This window comes from Electrona antarctica (assembly GCF_951216825.1).
Source record: "Electrona antarctica genome assembly, chromosome: 2".
NCBI classification, from domain to species: Eukaryota; Metazoa; Chordata; class Actinopteri; order Myctophiformes; family Myctophidae; genus Electrona; species Electrona antarctica.
In genome coordinates, this window is record NC_136807.1 from 32,422,763 (window position 1) to 32,440,848 (window position 18,086).

At 39.6% G+C, this 18,086-nt stretch overlaps 1 protein-coding gene across 1 annotated transcript; it reads right to left on the reverse strand.

Annotated features, from left to right (window-relative positions):
* Nucleotides 1-2,142: 2,142 nt before the first annotated feature.
* Nucleotides 2,143-17,578, reverse strand: dnajc11a (DnaJ (Hsp40) homolog, subfamily C, member 11a). The gene is made up of 16 exons (XM_079518427.1): nucleotides 17,445-17,578; nucleotides 15,181-15,310; nucleotides 14,825-14,898; nucleotides 14,285-14,386; nucleotides 13,617-13,745; nucleotides 12,731-12,853; nucleotides 12,297-12,370; nucleotides 11,852-12,041; nucleotides 11,680-11,765; nucleotides 11,396-11,512; nucleotides 7,083-7,238; nucleotides 6,852-6,921; nucleotides 5,782-5,839; nucleotides 3,529-3,671; nucleotides 3,309-3,438; nucleotides 2,143-2,748 (listed from the first exon to the last, which is right to left on the reverse strand). Exons 1-16 carry the CDS (start codon nucleotides 17,514-17,516, stop codon nucleotides 2,723-2,725), a joined length of 1,680 nt encoding a protein of 559 aa, XP_079374553.1. The 5' UTR covers nucleotides 17,517-17,578; the 3' UTR covers nucleotides 2,143-2,722.
* Between the last annotated feature and the right edge of the window lie 508 nt (nucleotides 17,579-18,086).

Genomic DNA, 18,086 nt, shown 5'->3' on the forward strand with positions numbered 1-18,086 from the left:
TGAATCATTTCCATTGCTTGCGCTTTCATTGTGCACCTGCTGCGGTTGGCAATAATCTATGTACTCTGAAGAGTTTGAGAAGTAGTTTCATAGTTAACCCTGAAGGAATGTACTGATGTGAGAGGGACATCTGAGGAAATTAGAGTGACTGACAGCTCTCTGTGTGGGCCGCTGTCACTCATGAGTGTCATCAAATTCACCACAGTAAGTCAAAACAGCCTCACAATGCCAGACAAAATTGTCTGTTTAATATAGATTTTAGTTTTTTTTTATAATTCAAAATTTTATTTGTTTTTCAAAATCGTACAAATAATATAGATTATTGATATAATAATCCACATAAGTGAAATTAAGTTTTCAATACATTCTGAATAGACTGAGATATTTGACCTTTTTTACCATCATCAGTTCTTTCAACTTGGCCAACTAGGTAATTTATAAGCAAAAAGTTTCAAGTTTAAAACATTTCCAAAAAAAAGTCTACAAATCTACAATTTCACAACACATTGCATCCCGTTAGACCAATAAAATGAAATTCAGTTGTAAATAATCACAACTTTTTTTTGTTTGTTATTAAATACGTTAGTTCTCAAAAAAATGTTTTTCAAATATAATATGAAAATATTAATAAATATTTTCAAATATATTATATTTCAAAATATCTGTATTTAAGTGGTCTAGGGGAAAAACAATTAGGATCAACATTGGACTCAAACATCGATCAGACTAGTTCTGAATTAAAGCACTTGATGCACTACTAGGATGCTATGGAGATGACTATGGCTACAGTTCATGATCCTTCTGCATTGAACCACAATTGCAGTGGAAGGAAGGAGTCGAGACTGTAATATGAAAATCTAGTTTGGTACAGTACTGTAAATTTTGGTGGTTTAAAGTCATCCAAATATTTAGTTGCTACCATTAGTGCTACCATCTTAAAAAACAATTAAACATGATAATTAATCATTTTAAGAATGGAAAGGTCACAACATTTAATCAATGTTTTATAATTTATTATTAACATTTGCCAACAAATCAAGGACTACAATTCAAGCAGGAGGTATTGTATTATGGAAACTTGCTCAAACTATTATATAATCAAGTGATGTATTTGTGTAAAGAAACAATATAAAATCATGCAAATACACAATGCAAATCATTTGTAATAACATTAACCCTCAGCATTTTGTTACATTTAATTTACAGTATATCTCTGCTGTCGGGAAGAAACCACTTAACTCCAAAATGATAATTTTTCAGGAAATGAAAAATATATTTTTTCAAGAAATGAAGAAAGCAATACTGCCTCATCAAAGTTGGTGTTGTGACTTTATATATTGTCAATTACTTCCATGAGAGGGGGAGAGGTGGTGTAGTTCGCTGTTTTAGCAGACAGTTTGAGGGTCCAATGGAGTCAAGAGGTTTTGTCCCGAGCGCTTTTTACTACTTTTCATTGGTTCAATATTTTCGAAACAACATACAGACGTAAAGTTAGGTGGTTTCCTAACTTAGGTTAGGAAACCACCTAGTTAGGTGGTTTCCTCCCGACGGTTTCCTCCCGACAGCAACAGTAATAGCACAGAAGGTAAACATGGATACCTACTGCATATTGGAAGTTAATTAAAATTACTCTATTTTGATCAAATTATGTTAGATACAATAGAGCTTGAAAATGGCTTTTTGTATTAGGAGTTTAGTTTATAAATATTTGTCTCAGAGTAGTTTTCTGAAAACATATCTAGCATGTATTCTTCTGAACAAGATTAAAGAACTGTAAATTATTGGTACTGAAATATTCTAGTCGTGACTTGGAAAGACAAAATCTTAAAAACATTGATTTTAGAGAAATTATGGGAACAACTCAATTATGCCTTTCCAGCCTGAATTCTATAAACAAACTTTGTGTGTGTGTGTGTGTGTGTGTGTGTAGATATGTTTGTAGAATCAGGCTGTATTTGGGATTGAGGGCATTAATGAAGATGAGTTTGGGGTAGGCTCAGAGCTTTATCATTGTTCGTTTTTACAGGTTTGCCAATGATAAGCTTCCGTAACAACCAATCACGTGCTCCCTTACATTCATAAGCTTCCCGTTTTGTCATCCTAATTTGGCATTCTTCTGATTTAGTGGTTCTTGTAAAGGCAAATAAAAACAAACCAATTTGGAAGAATGATGTTTAATAATATGGCAAATATACAGAGGTGCATTCATGTCTTCAATCACATAGGCACTGCAGTGTGTACAACAGAACTTAACCATACATTACAAGCCATATCAAAAATAAATGGGTACTGAGGAGAATAAAAGACCCATGGAATTACAGTTATTTATTTTGGTGACATGAACCCTAGCGCCCCTATTCTGGGGCAAACATTCGGAGAAAATAGATCTACAAGCTCAGCGATTATGGGCTGGTAGATTGGCTTTTTCAGCAAAGATATTTGATGTAAAGAGGGAAAAAGGAACGGACCCCTTTGGGGACATCCGCCAACTTACGTATATAGGGTTCAATAAGCTAAAGAGGGCAACATCGTTGTACAATGATCATTCAATCACAAACAACCCAGTATGTTTCGTCTCTAGACAAGACAAAATGAAAAAAAATGCATGTCGTCTTGAGAACGAGGACTCCAGTCCATGCTGTGTCTAAAATAAGAGTTGATCCATTTTGTGTCAAACAAACAGTCCGTCAGCGCCATGTCTGTTTGTTCAGTGGAGGAGCTCTTAAGTGTCTGCGTCAATCCTGTGAGCTGTACGATGGGAGCAGTTAGAGATATCAGTTAGTACAAGGCTAAAGTCCCTATATACTACAATACGATGGGAGCAGTTAGAGATATCAGTTAGTACAAGGCTAAAGCCCCTATATACTACAATTGATGTGCAATTTAGCTGGACATGATGGCGTAATTTAGGATGGACAGCTGCGTTTCAAACTGGAGGGAGAATTGGATACACACAAATACATCCATCTACTAGAGCACCATTTTAATCCTGTTGTCAATAAGACTTGGAACATAATAAACAACAACAATCCTGTCCTGAATGTTGCAACCTTTGTGAACGACCCATTTATAACCGTTGCCCTGGGAAACAGCATTGAAAAAACATTAGAGAAACGGCTCTTAATTAGCTAAGCCAACAAGAAACGGTTTTCACATGTCTCCTGGCAACACTAGAATCGTTTGACTCTATAGGGCAGGTCGGACACTCCAGTGGGTACGTTTTTCTGGATAAGTCTCAATCAAAATTGCTATCCAGCTTCTGTATGTCACTACACACCATTACACTGCACACCATGTGTGCGACTTACATTGCTTAGGTATCCTGAGTGGTTCTATGTCGCCTGACAGGACTTGATGCATGACTCCACGGAACTGGTACAGCACCTTTAGACTCTTCTCCTCGCCAACACAGGGGTCATAGAACCCAGGGAGTCCCGACTACAAAGACAAGGTGAGGTCAGACACCAGCAGCACAATGAAAGAAGCACATACTGACGCAGATAAGGGTGTAGTGTGCACATACTGTACCTTTGTAGCCTCTGTGAGGATGAGTTTGGAGTCTTTGACCAGACACTGCAGTGGCACGGTCACGTCGATGACCCTGGCCCGCTCGTGTTTCCTGCTGTTGTCTGTCACAAACTTGCCGTACCAAGCATTGAGGATGATCAGACCTAACCCAGGAAAACAAGGAATGCTATAGATTCAATCATCATGTTATACACATACACAGGCTGGGGAAATCTCCACACAATACAATGAAAAAGTAGCTTGGTGACCAAAACAATTAAAATGGTATTCCATTGATTATAGAAGGCTCTTTGATCATGTCACATTATATGTTAACCACATGAATCCTGGCATCCCTATTCTGGGGCGGAGATTCTGCAAAAATCACAGATCTACAAAGCTCACGTGTTTTAGACAAAATTGGAACTGGAACGCTGCAAGCTGATAAATTACATTAATGGGGTACTCTCTCCTGATTTGATAAAATTGGCTATGCATTTTCTGTTCACTCAAGAGCTGGAGAGGTTGGGAGACCCCTTTTACTGAATAAACACTCTATAGTGGTGATTGCAATATAGAGCTGAATATAGAGTTTTAACTTTTTAACAAAAACTTTTTGTTCTGTATTAAAATGAAGTTGAGCAGGTGTGTATCATTATACATCGTTAACAGCGGCATGACAAGTCCCATCATCTCTGGGAACCTATTAAATCCAGTCAAAGTGACATGGAGGACAGGTGGTATGAGCTAATTATCAGTTGTTACACAACCTCAGGTGAAAATGATGCTGTCAGGAGAGAGCTTTTTGATAACACACAGCCGCTCCAAAAGCTATTTTCACCACTCTGTGAAATTAAAAATGCTTTCAATGATCTCAGTAGTCACATGGGGTTACAGACAGTTACAAACATAACTCTTGTCACAGCATAATCTGCCAGTGTCCACAGAGCCAGTGACACCTACTGTGTCAATGGAGCCCAGAATGCACTTTCAACCTGGCATCTGCATTTTGGGCATGTTCATTATAGGCAAACATTTTACAAATTTTCAACCGATTTCACTACTATTTTAATGACTATTATTAATCACGACTATTAGCAGTGATACTTATATAGAGAAAAAGATGTTATAACTTTCTTAATGCCTTGGTTTCTCATTGTTTTTATGGGTATTACTATTAATGTATATGCTGTATCTGTATTTGATCTCTGTCAGCCCCAAGGGATCTGGAGATGGTTTGCACAATGGTCTGGTTATCACAACTTTGTAATGGTGGTGACTGGGGAGGAGAGTGTGCAACAGCTGACCAAATTAATTGAATAGCAAGTTTTACCATTACATAATTGTGAAAGATTAAATCATAATTTCTTATTGAAGGTTGTTTTCAGTAGTGATTAGCAACTTTATAAATATACAGAAATCAGTGTGTTAAGTGGTTGAAATAGGCTCTCCCTCCCTTCCCCCTCACTCAATGCTGGGTCGGGTATTCATTTGTGTGCTAAAGGTGTAACTTTTAGACCTGTTTCACTATGCAATGTAACTAATCAGGGGAGTATATCCAATAATATTGCATCATCCATTTTTGAGTGGTGTAAACCACTCCTACAACTAGCTTTGTTAGTTTACGTGTCTGTCTGTCTGTCTGTCTGTCTGTCCGTACCCAAAAAATCACACCCGTGTGAACTGAGTGGTGTAAGGTTTTATATAGCATGATCAGCTGTGGTCTGACGTAATGTCTGACGTAATGAAATCATTATTATTATATAAGGTAAGGTATTATATAGCCTGATCAGCTCTGATCTGACGTAATGAAATCACACCCGGATGTGATTTCACAACTGGCCTTTTTTGTGCAGAAAAAATGACCATGGTTGCTACGGTCATCCAGTTCACCCGGGTGTGATTTAATTACGTCAGAAATTATTTTGAACATAGCAACCATGCTCATTTTTTTATGCACACAAAAGCCAGTTGTAGGAGTGGTTTACACCACTCAAAAAATGAGCATGGTTGCTATGGTCACCCAGTTCACACGGGTGTGATTTCATTACGTCAGACATTACGTCAGACCACAGCTGATCAGTCTATATAAGACCTTACACCACTCAGTTCACACGGGTGTGATTTTTAATCTACAGAGCAACTATTGAAGATATTTCACCAATATTTGGAGTTACATCATGTACCCACTTTAATAATAGAGAAACAAAAACAATACAGTTTTCCAGGAGGAAGCCCTTTCCCTGCATGTCTGGTCAAACATAGTGATCTTACCCATTCTAGACTCCTCTGCTTCAATAATCCTGCGTACGGACTCCTGCATCAGTAAAACCTGCACGGAGAAAAGAAATAGCTTAAATAAATATACAAAGAAATTACGGACACATTTAATAATTGTATACTTAAAAAATAAATATAAGAAATAGCTGATCTACAAGCTTTTGTGACATGTTGTAAATTAATAGATCTGCTATTTTGGAAAATATTTTAACATGGAAACAATTATGCAAAATTATATAATAATTTAAGTAATATGTAATAATTATTATTACAAATGTGATGATGTAATAATTGTGACCTAATAATTGAGGCCTACAGACTGTGTCCACACTGTGATCAGATCAGACTGACGTATTCAGGCATTGCCAACCCATCAGAATTGGTTGCTGTGGTAACGACGTAATGACATAGTTACTCACTTTAAAAAAGAAAAACTAGTGTTATACTTAAGTTCTGACTCATCCGTTATATTGTTCCCTACCGTTAAATGTATCTTAGTCTTATCCTTACCGAGGTGCTGCTATGACAACTGATGACATCCCCTGGGGATCAATAAAAAGGTCTATTCATCTAACTTCAATGATCAGCTGAATGTGACTTATGGTCTGTTGAGGAGGATGAGACCTTTCTGACGTGTCTCTCTAATTGGCTGCTGCAGATTGGCCTTTCAAGCATGGAGGAAATTGAAACAGGTACGGTATGTATGTGCATTTCACACTGATGCGTACTTGATGCTGAACTGTAGCTTCCTCCATTGTAGTAGTTACATTCAATACAAATTCACATGTAGTATCTATTCTACAGTATGTTTTTGGCATGTAGCTTATTTAAATACATAAATGCATTTACTCTTTATATATTAAAATGTGACTCATTGCTAGTAAAGATAGTGATCCTCACTGTAGCCACGCTTTCCTACTATACTGTGTCAGACTGGCTTAGTCCAGTCCATATCTCAATACATTTGTTGGCACCATTTGCGTTAATTATCTCTCAATAGTCAGTCACACACGCACACACAGGATTTATTGTAAGTTCTGTAATGTGGTCCTTAGTAGACTCACAGCCGACTCTGCCTCTTGTTTCTTCCTGGCAATGTCCGTGGATGAACTCTCCCGATGTTTCTCCAAGTCTCTAGTGAGAGAGAAAGAATAAAATCCAACATAAAAGGGCAGAATTAAAAAAGGGTCTCTCAAGATAACTCTGGTACAATAACATGCATAGAGCTAATTCCATTAGCTTTTAAATAACCCGATTTCTGAAATTAAACCGTTACATAAGGGATCCTTCCTTACTCTTCCTTTTGGGCACGCACGTAGGGCCGGATAACGAGGCTCTGAATGGCGAGGTAGAAGACCAGCGGTCCCACCGTGGCATAAAACACAGCACTGGGCAGCAGCTGGTCCGTCAGGTGGATGGGGAAGTAATATGTCTGACTGGCTCTGTTTAACCTGCAGACAGGGAGGCAGGCTTTCTTTAGTTTCTACACAATTTACTCATAAATTAAAGAAATTCAACACAAATCCAGAAACTGACAAAACGCACGCACACACGTTTTTTGGACGATTCTATAAATCAGTAGTTCTCAAACTTTTGTGCCAATGATAATGACAATGATATGTATCAATTGACCACCTGAAAATGTTTTGCCAGGGACCACCGGAAGAGAGAATATCTTCAACATTTAAAAAAAATGTTCAAAAATAGCAGATGTACTTAAGCCGGGTTTGCATATCTGCATATCTATCTTTTAGGAATCACTGTTCTAAATCATAAGAGTTTTTCTGAAAAACGCTATGCTATATTATAGCTAAAATCTAAAATGACAGATGCTTTCCTGGTTTTACTGGGTTAAATGCTTTACATAGCAAACACGGTGATGGAAATAAAATCTGTCCCTTCTCCTTCTGCTTTTTAAGCTACAGTAGCATCTCATTTGCATCCGTTGTGCCTGGGACAAAAACAGAAACAACCACAAAACATCATGACAAACAGAAACATTACAATAAGTAACAGTCCAACAGAATCAACATGACAAATGTAATTAAAAAAAATGGCAATCATTGATGGCGACACATTTGAGCTGACTTTAGCCAAAGCTTGAAGCTGGTTTTAAACTCTTTAATGTTTGTGGATATTGAATTCCATTGCACAATTTTAACCGAGCAAGCAGACTGACCAGAGGCTGTCTTTCTGCACTGTGGTGCCCAGACAGCCCTAGTACGTGCTCAAGGCCTAATGGCACTGCCACTGTGCCAGGATAGACAGCATCTAAGACAAAAAGTTTGAAAGACTGACAAAAAACTTTTTGTGCCCAAGGCACACCAACGGCATGTCAACATCTCAAGTAAGTGTTATCACTTTGTAAATGTTGTAAATGTTTATTTTTTTATTTACTATTACTAACATTTAATTTAACCACTTTTTTTTTTCTTCTTTTTTTTACAATTTTCTATTTTTGGGAAACATAAAAAAGAGAGATTTTGATTGATCAGGCATACATCAAAGAAAAAAATTGAGAAAGTAGAATTTTGACAGGAGGATGTAAAATGTTATTTATTAAGTCCTTTGTTTGTAAAGTGGCTACACAGGCTTTATTGTAGTTTCAGCATATGTTCAAACCGTGCTACATGAAACATACAGGAGGACTAATCTATTGTCTGTGGTTCTCAAAAAGGACCACCAAATTGATATGTATTTGGTCGGGGAACCCCATCTGAAAATATGTTGCACCAGGGACCCCCAGAAGAGAAGATTTGTGTAAAAAAAATCCAATTATTCAAAAGAAATTAAAAACATTAACAAAAAAATAGCAGATGTACAGTTTGTACATGTTCACAGTGCGGTACGAAGTATGTGTATATTTTGGATATTCAAGTGGTTAAAATGATTGTGACGCTATGTTAACTACTTTTGCTGGGCACCCCCAGGGACCCCACTTTGAGAACCAATGGTTTATGGATTTGTACTTTTAGGATGGATTTTAACATTTCCAGCATTTTCTGCTTCATTTGACAGTTACAGTGAGTAGAGAGAAAGGAAAGGCAGGCGAGTAGGTGACATGCAGAAAAGGGCCTCGGGTGACAGGTCAGATTCGACAAGGACTGGGAGAACAACAAACTTGGATTTACTTCTTCGCTACTCTTTCTCTACCGACCTGTGGAGAGCCCCGAACTGAGCTCATCCTTCCTTCGATGCATGAGGAGTATAAATCCTCAGGGGGAGGAGTGGGTATTACCATGATTACATGCACATCCATGCACAATGTCTGATTGATTGAACAGATGAAAATCTGGCAATGAAGTCAAAGTGCACAAAAACGCTGAGAATGTTCAGAATATTCAAATGGTAACACAATATAAAAATGCTCTCTGACGTGCTCCAGATAAAGATATCTAAAACCACAACCACTCAATCGTTTCTCCAATTTCATCCAATTTCACTCTAAAGCCCTGTTGTCTCCACCAGGCCGAAGGCATGGGGAGAGAGTATGTTTTGCACTCCGTCCGTCCGTCCGTCCGTCCGTCCGTCCGTCCGTCCGTCCGTCCGTCCGTCCGTGTGTCCGTCCGTCCGTCTGTGATCAGCTAATCTCCGGCACCGTTAACCCGGTCGATGCCAAATTTTGCACATACACTCCCTGGATGCCAACGATGAACCTCTGCCCCAAAATGTCCAGAATGGCCTGTTATAGCGCCACCAGGAGGCCGCTTTGTGCAAAACAAGTTTTTGGACAGTACACCTACAGATTTTGTCCAAACATCACGCAAATTGGTACACAGTCTCTCTAGAGCAAGGGTGTTCAACTGATTATGAACCAGGGACCACCACCCTGACTGAGAATCAACCTGGGGACCACCACCCTGACTGAGAATCAACCTGGGGACCACTACCCTGACTGAGAATTAACCTGGGGACCATTGTTGTGTTGGGAGGGGGGGATATGGGCGTGGTGTGGGGGAAAGAAATTAACCTTCCATATTAAACTCATGTTGCTGTTCATTGTAACTTACTCTATGAGTAAGCAGACACTTGCGATTGATTATGGGCACATTTCCTTATAATGGTGACTCAACCAGGCAAACCGGTACGGTTTCTCTTGAGATTCTAACTCCCCTTTCTGTGGAAGTTCTTGACATCCGACTTCCCAGTAACTGACAACATCGACGCGTCATCGTTTGTCACCAGATCATTTACTGCATTGTTTCTTAACTTGTGGTCAATGCAATAAATCTTCACTAGGGACCACATGCAACACCTTCACGGACCACCAGTGGTCCATGGACCACCTGTTGAAAACCCATGCTCTAGAGCCATTCAACGAAACGGGTCTTTCAGATTTCTCGGACTCCATCCTGATTGGCTAAGATTGGCTTCCAAAGTTCGCAGGAGTGCTCAGTTTCAAACAAAATGCTGCAAATCATGAACACATTGTGTGATTTCCGTGAAATTGTGCACGCACATTCCCACTAGGCAGAGGAAGAAATGCCACATGAACATTTTCAACTCAGCCTCATGGTGGCGCTATAACTGGCTGAAAAGTGTTTTTACCTCTAACTGCACGGCTCTGTGGATAACTTTGTATGCCAACTCCCTAGAGGCCAATTTTTCACATCTGCTCTTTATAGCGCCACCAGGAGGACGACATATGTCAAACACATTTTCTAATATTACTGCTTCAGATTTTATCCAAATTTCACGCAAATCGGTACACATGCTCTCCATAGTCATGTGATCAAGACGGGTTTGTTTGATTTCTCATAATCCACCCTCATTGGCTACGATTGGCTTCTAAACTTTTCAGGAGTAGCTCGCTTTGTACCCGTTTTGTACAAATCGCCACAACTACTCAACGCAGCGTCCGATTGTGGTGAAACTGTGCATGCATATTCCCACTAGGCTTTGGAAGAAATGCCACTTGACCGTTTTCAAATCAGCCTCATGGTGGCGCTACAACAGGCCAAGCCGCGACACACACACACACACACACACACACACACACACACACACACACACACACACACACACACACACACACACACACACACACACACACACACACACAGACACACACACACACACACACACACACCCACACACACACACACACACTCACACACACACACACACACACACACACACACACACACACACGTCACTTGGTGGAGACCTGTGCCCAGAAGGGCACTTTTTCTAGTTCATACTTCTTTGCATGGCACACCAAAGCATAAATTAGGTTTAACATTTGGACCAATATATTCGAAAAGCATTTGTGAATCAGACATAAATAAATAAAAATAATAATAACACTGGGTCTGAACCAAGGACACTTAGGTGCTAAAGCACATAGAAAGGTTCGGCTCTGGCGCGAATCCTCTCAAGTGAGGGCAAGCTTCTGCCAAGGAACGTAATGAAAGGAAGGGACGAGAGTCACGTGACTGGACGCCGCCATGACACTCATGTCCATATAATCTATGGGCGCACTTCCGCCCTCCGTTCGATACAGGTCGCTCCAATGAATTGCAGCGGCAAAGGAGGTGTCTACCTTTCTTTGTCTATGCTAAAGCATTCTAAACAAAAAAACTAAACCAGACCCGTGAGATGTGCTTACTTGATTTTGAGAGAGACCCCTTGCGGCACTCCGACACTGACGGTGGCCCCCAGGACGCTGTGTCGACTGATCTTGGTTTCAGCACCATACTCCACTACAGTCCCAAAGAAGCCTGATCTGCAACACAGAGACACAGTAACTGCAAATCAGTATTGTTCTCAAACGTTTTTGTGCCAAGCACTGCGGAACCCCATCTGAAAATGTTTTGTGCCAAGGAGAACCCCAGAAGAGAAGATTTGTGTTTAAAAAATCCCAAATTAGTTATACGATTTAGGAACACATACTTTATAGATCCTTTGATCTTGGTTTGGTCATCATTCTGGAACTTGTACTGGTAACTCATCATCAGGAACGTGTGAGGTATGCCGAACTGCACAGACCAAAGAGCAGTAGTTAGTTAGTGTTTTCTGTCCTTATTATTAGAATAAAAATGTGACGTCTTGTTGCCGAGCTGACCTGTGCGGCGAAAGTAAAGTGTGTGCGCTTGGTGTCCCTGACGACGCTAGTGTTCATAGAGGACTGGATGCCCCAGCGCCATTGCAGGTAGCCCATGGTGTTCTTGTCTAGGTGACGGGCCAACACAGTGGTGACACCAGGACGCACCCCTCGGGATGAAAACTGGAGACCACACTGTGCGGTCAGGAAGCTGGTGATGGGTGGGGCACACAAACAAATCAAAATGTTAAAGATGGAGTGCTGTGATTTTTGTACCACTTGTATGTGGTGTGGTGTGGTTATAATATTCAAATGTGTCTTCCCTGTGTATTTTTGGCTTATTCCTGAAAGCTGAAAGGCTTGCAGTCAAAAGGCCCATTTGAAATACACCACATTAGTGACATCATAACCCTAAATCATCACAATATGAATATATACACACATCTTTCCTCTCTTCTATACGTACCAGCGTGGAGTCAGATTTCGGAATATCTTCAACCCCAAGAGAGGTCCTTGATTATCTCCGGCACCAAGCTCAAGCTGTTTCAAAATGAACCACAGACAGTGATTAAAGGTCAAATTTCATTTTTGTGTGGAATAGAGAAAGCAAGAGGGAGCAGACATGGAGCATTAAAGTAGCGGTTTTCAAAGTGGGGTTTGGAGACCTCCAGGGCTCTTTGAGGCAGTACCAGGGGGTCCCCCAGCTAAATTAATGAGTCTATTGTACATTTAGATTATATTAAAACATTTAACATTGACTCCTGCATTACAGTACATATATTACAAAAACCTTTGTATAAATCAGTGGTTCCCAATTTTTTTAGCTCAAGACCCAAAAGAAAAATGTGTTGTTTGCCTGGGATCCAAACTAATGAAGATAACAGATCTATTGGTACTGACCTCCCCCCAGCCCTTTGCAGAGGTGACTCTTCTTAAGGCCAAGTTAATGTTTCCACCTCCGTTTCCATTGTGAGTTGACAGAGAGCCAGAAAGAATGGCTGTGTCTTTTGTGGTGAGAGGAGCCTGAAACAGACAACGCACGCACAGTGTACAATTAGTCTCCTGATTCTGTGCAGGCCAGAGAGGTCTATCAACTTAAATGTTTTCAACCTGGCATCCCTACTTTATAAGGCAGAATTTCTCAAAAATAGTGAAAATAGCACACAACACACAACAAATCTACAAGCACACAACATATTGCACCGCAGTGCGTTTCAGGCTATTTACACTATTTGACATATGACATAAGTATATAGGGCTTAAATGATTCAATGATTTCCCTTACAATTAACAGACATACTGCAGGTGACATACTGCAGTTTTGCACATCAAAAAACAGGAATTTAAAAAATTAGCGTTTCGGCTATGCAGCCTTCATCAGAGCATGCTCTGATGAAGGCTGCATAGCCGAAACGCGTAAGCGTTCCTTTTTGGTGGGTGCCAATAAAGAAATGGAAATGTGAGTACTTTGTCCACCGCTTGTTTAATTTTTGGATGTGCTACCTTTTTGGAATTTTTTAAATTCCTGTTTTTTGATGTATACTGGATTTGGGTCTGGCACTCCACTGAAAACCATTGCTGATGCGCAACCTCTTTTTCTCATGCAGTTTTGCACACTCAGACCAGACAAAATTTTATAATTAACACATTCCTTGGCTCAAGCCCTTACTTCTATAGACGGTGATATGGCATCTTACCTCTATACAGTAGATTGTGATAAGTGCATCGATCTTACCCCTATATTGTGTTATGTACACATCTATAGATTGTGATATGTGCATCTTACCTCTATAGATTGTGATATGTGCATCTTGTTGATCTCAATGTGTGGGAGTCCACCGCTGGCCATTTCCTCAAAGTCTTCTTCATAGCGATCAAAGAGGTCTGTGGCATCAATACCCACACTGATCATTCCCTAGATTAGAAGACAGACACTTTCATTCATTATAACAGCAACAGGTTGAGGCTAGGGGTAGAACAGCTAACAGAAAAAAATCGATTTAATAGATTATAAAAATAGAAACAATTTTTTTGTTGAAATAAAAATAGATGTTCTTACACTTTATAGGCTTGTACTGTAGATTGGCGCGATGGTGTTGCGCGTCATCATTGTACGACATAGTATAAACTAATCGATTTAGTAGTAGTCATAAAAGTCTATAAAAAACACTTTGCAAATATTTGACTGATCAAAAGGTAATCGATAAAATAATCACTAAGAAATGTATCGACAGTTGCAGCCCAGGTTGAGGCTCGTCACAGCCACTAAGTTTTAGGTGATAAGGTGACCACCGAAACGGTGGTTAGTAAAAACAGAGAGATGTGTTTGGGTGAGTGGTGAGTCGCTTACCACCGCGGCGTGACATCATGTTGTAGTTTCCGGTGGTCACCTTAACGCCTAAAACTGGAGTATGGATAAGCCTTAATAACGCCCCCGGCCCCCCGTCAACTCACCTTTGGATTGGTTCTTTGCTGAAGCCGCCGTTCCTCCCGCTCTCTCTGAAGACGCATATACTCGTCTCGGATCTCTGCCGGCGTTCGTCTTCTCTCCACTACCTGGTGAGGCGCAACTGTGTTGTATCAGACTCTCAATATAATAGTGTTGTAAAAATGTATCAATATTTGAGTGTCACCTATTTTGTAGCTTCATACTTATTATTTTGGTAATAATTAGGTTAATGGTCATGGTGTGTAAACATTTCCTATGACACAGACACCATCAGAATAATAGCAGTATTTACAATTTGTGCATTTAGCAGACGATCTTATCCGGAGTGAATAACAAGTGCTTCAAAGAAAGTATTTAAGGTAATAACCAACCACTTGTGTAAGCGGTATACTTGCATAATCTTATTCTTCTGACAAATGAGTTGTTCTCAACTCAATACCTTCAAATGGACCAATGGTAACGACACCGATTTAACTGTATTAACATGTGCACAATGTTTACTTAAAAAGGGGGAATTGAGTCATTACAGTATCCAACAGGTTTACCTCCCATCCTTCGACATCAAGTCCTCTCTTTCCATATATATCATAGATGGCCCTAGACTGTGGATCACTAAGAACTAGAGAGAAGAGAGACCATCATTAATGTCAGTAATAAATGCACAGATTGCAGACAAATGTTGACATAGATCTCAGTATATCCCATAGTTACAATTGTTGCATTTCTATAGCGTCTTTCTCCAGAGCTCTTTACAATGTATATTACGTTCACACACCGACGGCAGAAGGCACTATTTATCGTTGCACTTAGGGGCGGATTCAGTGTCTTGCTCAAGGACACTTCGGAAGAATAGAACATGCATACATACATACATAGTTACATACATGAAAGCTTTCTTTACCTTCATAAGCTTGATGTACAAGATTAAATAATTGCTCTGCTTGAGTCTTCAGCTCAGGGTCGCGGTGTTTGTCCGGGTGGTAGAGCATACATAACCGCCTGTAAGCTGCCTTTAGCTCATCCTGTGTCGCCTAAAGCACAATCGCAAAAACAGAAAACATCTTTTTAGGCGTTGTCAGTCAGGTGACTTCATGCTTCATGAATCCAACTGCATGACCTTTGCATATCCAATGAAAAATATAACGCGCATCCTCCGTTATTTGGTGCTGAGCCAAACTGTAAGAACAGAAATTGTGGAACAAAGCGGGGCCTCGCAAACCCACTTTTGAATGCAAAAAATATTTATTAGCGACAAAACAGCTGTAAAGTTACTGTTACTGCTGTTTTGTCGCTAATAAATATTTTTAGAGCATTCTTTACTGCTGATTTGTCGCCAATATATTTTTTGGAACATTCAAAAGTGACTTGCAAGCCCCCACTTTGTTCTACTTTGCATATCCAAGCCATAAGATTCCTCAGTGTAAATGTATCCATTTGTATCAGTGTACTATTAATGTAACCAAATGGGTCCATTTGGTTAATCCATATAACGTTAACTGAACACAGATGATAATACAGCGCAGATAGGACATCAAAAGTTATTCGGACTAACAGCCATTTACGTTCTATACTGTACACACAGTATGTAGAGTAAAATCATCAGCAGCTTTCATAATATACACTGTCTCACTCATACAGCTGAAAGCTGCAACCTGATACTTTTGTCTGACATGGGTCTCCTGCATAAGACATACAGTAATATACATTAACTCTCTCTCAAGATGGAATCCCCACTTGTCCAGGGAAGATTTTGGGCTTATGAGCTCGACCTACCTGATACAGGGGACACAATGTATCAATAGAAGAGTATGGAGACCACCTCCAACCATTGGGGATGTTCTAGTTATATTGTATTAACATTATACCTGGCTGTACTACTCTATGATACATATTGGTTAAAATAACAAATTATGAGTCTAGAAACTGATCACTATGATGTCTTGTTTTTGCTTGAATGTATGTATGTATGTATGTATGTATGTATGTATGTATGTATGTATGTATGTGTATATATATATATATATATATATATATATATATATATATTATTATTATTATTTTTTTAGGAACACATGGCAGCCTGGCTAATTCTTCCATTTCCCCTCATTTAAAAAAAAAGATATAGTTACAGCTTATTTATATAAGAGTACACAAGACTAAAATGATTTTATGTTTTGCTTCTTCAACATTGTAGGATGTAACAGCAATAACAAAAACAGAGACAACAACGATTACATTGACAAATTGGCAGGTGTGAGCTGGGGACCACCATGTGATTAATTACCCCGCACCTGCGTGGCAGTGTGTGCACACGTTGTATTGTCTTCACTGAAGGATGTTTACATGCGTGCTGTGTTTTCTGCTGTGAATGTCCCGTAAACATAGAATGTTGTCCGTGTGAATCTCGTGGGAAAAGTAGAGATGTTTTACTAAATATACACTTTTTCTGCCACAACTTTCAAATGGATATTCTAAATCATGGCAAGCTGACTCCGAGTTGCAGAAATGCATTATTGGGTGAGTAAACACATATACAAATGAAAATGCTATCATGGCTCCTCCTCGAAAAATGCATGGAATGTTCTGGCTATGTTTTGGAACATGCAACGTATGGGCAAATACATACATTAGCCGTCCTCATAGTCAGTACGCTTAATTTAGGGTTGCTCATGTGTATTTATTAATTTGCACTGTCTGTCGCGTTCCAGTTAACAGTAAACTGAAAATGAAGAATGTATGCTGGATTTGACGTTATAGCCGCCTAGCTGCTAATGAGCTCCAACACGTACTGAACCTGATGTTTCATAAGTTGCTCAAGTCGCGTTGGTGTAGAATCTGACATGATTGTCATTTATGATTTGACATTTACTGTCCGTGCACCTTGAAATCTGTTCACAATTAACGGAGCCTTGGCGACGTTACTTTAGAGAGAACATTAACAAACAACACGTATTATTGGTATGTGATTGCAGTGGCATGATCATTGATCATAACCTCAGCTCAGAGTCACACACAGAGAATCAATGTCGAGGGTCACCACATAAACGTGTCGCTAAACTTCTGCTCTTAAACAGCGACGTATCCGCACGAGCGACGTTCCAGAATGATCATCATATGAATGTGTATTCATAGTCATAAATGTCAATTGTCGGTGCACTGCATTACCTCTCTCCTGACGTTTAGTAGAGAATAATAATCATCATTATCAATCTCATCATCCTCCAAGGCGGGCGCCATGTTTACAACCTGTCATGTCTTTCTCGGCGGTTCATAAAGAGCTATGTGGTGCATTGCCGCCCCCCTCTGGTTTGGAGTGCGTGTCGGTGGAGATACTGTATCACTTACCTAGGATAATAACTTTCTTACTAATATGTGGACAGTGGTTTTCAAATTCTGTAGAGGTAAGGTAACCATCATAATGTGTGTAATATAAATCTATTGGTGACATATTTAGAATGTGAAATATGAGCTTAAATTGGACATGAGAACTTTATTTGAAGAATGTCAATGTTATTAATCTGTGATGGATAGAGGAGACGTACTGTATAGCAGATCAGACTCTCATGAGGGTTTTGAATTTCCAAAACGGCTTTATTAAAACAGACTAGAACACCAATGCGTACTGGCTTACGCCTTGATCAGGGTGGCTGAATATTAAGTATGTACTTTTTTATGAGAAACTTAAAACAAATTCACATTTTCCTTGGCTGTAGCCTACCGGTGTATTGGACACAACCAGCACATGTGCAGTGCTGGGCGAGCGCTGGCGCTTTAGAATGGGAGGTCAGATCAACATATGGAATGAAT